The sequence below is a fragment of the Sprattus sprattus genome (genome assembly GCF_963457725.1).
Source record: "Sprattus sprattus genome assembly, chromosome: 5".
Taxonomy (NCBI): Eukaryota; Metazoa; Chordata; class Actinopteri; order Clupeiformes; family Clupeidae; genus Sprattus; species Sprattus sprattus.
This window is the reverse complement of record NC_137924.1, coordinates 34,726,505-34,730,191: the sequence shown is the minus strand read 5'-3', so window position 1 is coordinate 34,730,191 and position 3,687 is coordinate 34,726,505. Positions and strand designations below refer to the sequence as shown.

General features: G+C 45.0%; 1 protein-coding gene across 4 annotated transcripts in view; it reads right to left on the bottom strand.

Moving 5' to 3' along the window:
* Positions 1-204: 204 nt before the first annotated feature.
* The window catches only part of mctp1a (multiple C2 domains, transmembrane 1a), a gene marked incomplete at both ends in the record, with an annotated part of 88,869 nt that continues 85,386 nt past the window's right edge, over positions 205-3,687 (bottom strand). For all 4 annotated transcript variants that reach the window (XM_080838451.1, XM_080838454.1, XM_080838452.1 and 1 more), the window contains one exon: positions 205-276. In XM_080838451.1, the coding sequence (XP_080694577.1) occupies positions 205-276 (72 nt within the window). The remainder of the gene's footprint in view (positions 277-3,687) is intronic.

Below are 3,687 nucleotides of genomic sequence, written 5' to 3'. Positions count from 1 at the left end.
AACTTCCATTTGTACACACAGAGAGCCTGACAATGACAGAGGTGGGGGAAAGAGGAAAGAAAGAAAAAGGTTCTCTCCTCCGGTTCAGTGCAGTTCTTCCTTCTCCTCGTTCCTCTCTCTCCTCCTTGGCAACGTGTTGCTGGGAAAGATTCCACAGGAGGAGGGTTATGTGGGAGTCAGGGGTGATGAGGTGGCGGGAAGCAGCTATCCCGGGTTATTTTTCTTTCTTTTATTTGGGCTATGGCTGGGATCCGGTTTCAACTCTCGATACTGCACCTGTTAAAATACACACACACACACACACACACACACACAGGGAGGACATCATCAGGTGCATACTGACTGTGCTGTGATAGCATGGGAACAGTCTTCTCATCTGTTTGAAAGAGTGGCCTGGGGGCTCGGACTAACAAACAGAGCAGGGCTTGGCTCCTCTACATCTTTGGGAGAGAGAAGGAGACAGCTATGCAGACAAGAAACGGATATTACACCACCATACCCTGGATGTCTACTTACAGTCAGCCAACGCATGAGAAGGCTCAAACATAAACGGGTAAGAAAAGATCAACTGTAATGTCAAATGCTATCAGTAAGTACTAGCGAAAAATCTGCTTTCCACAAAACAGGTTGTATAATGAGACATCACCATGAAAATATTTCTAGCAGGCAGGGTTCTCGTATCAATATGGCTAACAGGTTACAGCGTATTTGTCAGTGAATGAGCAAATCTTTCTGGCTCTCAGAGATAAATCTGCAACCTCCTAAGTTAGGAAGTCACAACAAAGCTTCCCACAACATTACATAAATCCATATCACTAAGCAACAACATCCATCTACTACCCTCCCAAAGTATTTATGTAGACTTAAGTCTTAGTAATACAGTAGTATTGAGTATTTAGAAAAGCGCTATATAAAAATTAAGTATTATAGTATAAACTTAGCAACTAGTGTGGTATCTAGTTACTTATTTGAACATGGATGAGTAGAAACCAGAGTAGAATCCATTCTGCAAGTCTGCTGGGGGTTTTATGGTAAACAACTTAAGAAGTGGATCCTTGAATTTAAAGTGCATCAAAAATGTGAACTCAACGCAGTTAATATAATCCACAGGAATCGGCCACATGAGTGAATGGACTTCCCAAATCCAATGGAAGTCTAAGAATATGTCCAGTGAGTCCTGTTGGGCTTTGTTTACAAACCTCACATGAGAACAGACATAAACAGTACATCTAATCTGCGGGAGAGACAAAACACTGCTCGAGTAAGCATGGAGACCTTTTCCAGAAAGGTTAAGGAAAGGGCATGTTGAAGATTTGCTCCGCTGCTCAACAACATCTTTCATGGAGCAGATTTCATTTTAATCAGCTTTTTCCTCCCATTCTTTCCTCGCCACAACAGTTCAAAGTTGGCTGCAGAGTAAGGGGAGCCACAAAAAATCCAGACATTGTGTAACCTCTCTCCTTCCACAAATCCAGCATAATGAATGAGCACCGGAAAGATGGGCTAATGCATTAGGCACGGATCCTGGATCCTGCCGCAGACAGAGCTGGTCACTTGTTGGTTGAGGGGAGGAGGCCTGGGAGAGGAGAGCAGCCCTGAATGTGAAGGGGCAGGCTCAAACCGGTCTGGATGCCCCTGGGGGCAGAGGAGGGGCATGGGGGAACGACTTAACCTGGCGGAGGAACAGGGGATGCGGGGAAGTGAGGCTGGGAAGGAGAGATAAACGGTTGGTGACCAGTCTGAGTCTCCGAGCTGGCCCTAACCCACCAGCAACCCTGCCCGGGCCAGATTACACACCAAAGCCCACAGGGACGGGGGGCAGAAGAGGGGGAAGACACAGAGAAAAGAGAAAGCATGGACTCAACAGCAAACAGGACACATTACAACAAGGAAAGTTGAGTCCTGCTTGGTAAAAAAACTAAAAAGATCAAGACTATGACCACACAAAATAAAATGTCTGTTTTGACACAGAAGGCTTTTATCATGATAAGCTTGGAAGTCTGATTTCCATTATTTTTTCTCTCAGTGGGCTCAGTGTCTTCAATAACAAGGTTACAAGAGCCATGGGCATCAAACGGTACATTTGGTTAATCAATAGTGCTAATTGCAGCCGTGTGTCAAACAAGCCTCAAGTGAGTGCTAAATATTATGAACTAAAGTTGTGCAAGAGTTCTACAATGCAAAGCCAGCCCTAGATTAGACCATCAAACTACTGACGTCATCTGTGGGTGTCCCATAAAGGCTGCGGTTTACAATGGGCAGTGCTGACATGACATCAACCATCAACATTAATCAGTACTGAACGTGCTGCCTTTGTTTGGGTGGGAGTGAGAGAAATGTGGTGCTTAGTCAAACAGAGAGAGCCTGTGCCCACAACACAGACATCAGTCACATGTGTTTCAGAGCACACACAACATGCCGCTTAAACCGTCTGAAACCTCCCCCCAAACAACAGCATTACTGCTCTTCCTATCACATCTGAGAGAGCAGCAGAGGAACATGCTGGACATCTCTCTAATTGGGCACCAGGACCTTTGATTTCATATAAACATATTAAGTTGCTTTTTTTATACTCCCGAGTCTGCATTGGCCAAGAGAGGTAAATGAGCCTGTCCTTCACAAATGTATTCCACTCAGGTTCCAATAGACTTTATGCAAATCTGACACATACCAGTATAAACTCACTATTCAGACACCTTTTACCTATTGTGAAAGGTAGCGTACACATAGGCTTTACAAGACAATAGGTGATGATTATGAATTTTATGGTGACTTTATCACACAACCATTAAAATTGGGATCCAAAACCCAGCAGTGTGTAAACAGAAACTTTAAGAATGTGAATGGTGTGGCATCTATCAATGTTACCAGAGAGTGTCAACCGGGGGAGAGAAGCTTCCGGAAGGAAAACAATGAAAGCTCAATCAAAGGCGCACTGAGACGGGCTCCCTCAGCCGTCATAGGCTCCATTACCATTTACAGGTGACAGTTACGCCAGCCGGCATGGCGAGATACACACTCACCTCCTTTTAATAAAGCAAAGCTGTCCCCAAAAAGATAATGCCACACGCTAGTTAAAGAAAAGAAACAGGAGGAAGAAAGCCCCCCTAAAATAATAGTGGAAGACAAGAAAAATGTTGGAGGGGAAGAGTTTTCTTTTTTTTTTTAAGTGACTACGGTGAGATAGCAATTTGATTCTTCTTTTAAAATGAAGGTAGAGGGGAAAAAAGTAAAAAGTGCACAGCACAAAGTGAACATTCACGAGAGACTGGTGGGTAAAGACCTTTTGTCGCTCAAAGGCTGCTCCTCCCTTGTTTGTTTCTGTCTTTCTCTCTCTCTCTCACACACACTTTCTCTCTTATTCTCTCTCTCTCTCTTTCTCTCTGTCTCCCTTGTGTTGACAGTTGCCGTGGCAAAAAGGCATGCTTTGAAGTGAGCGCACGGAGTGGAGGGGGCGCGAAGAGCGGCTCGTTTAAGTGGTGTCAGAAGCCGTCCCGGGACCCGCCACCCGCCACCACCACCGCAACGCTCCGCTCTCGTCCCCGCCGTTAACAGGAATTCTGGGATTGAAGCGGGCTAGGGCGGCAAAGCGGGAGCAAGCAAATATAAATAAGTAAATGAAAGGGCGAACATTTTTAATGATACTATGCTATGCTGTTTAAAGCAAGAACGGGGAAAGAGGAGGAA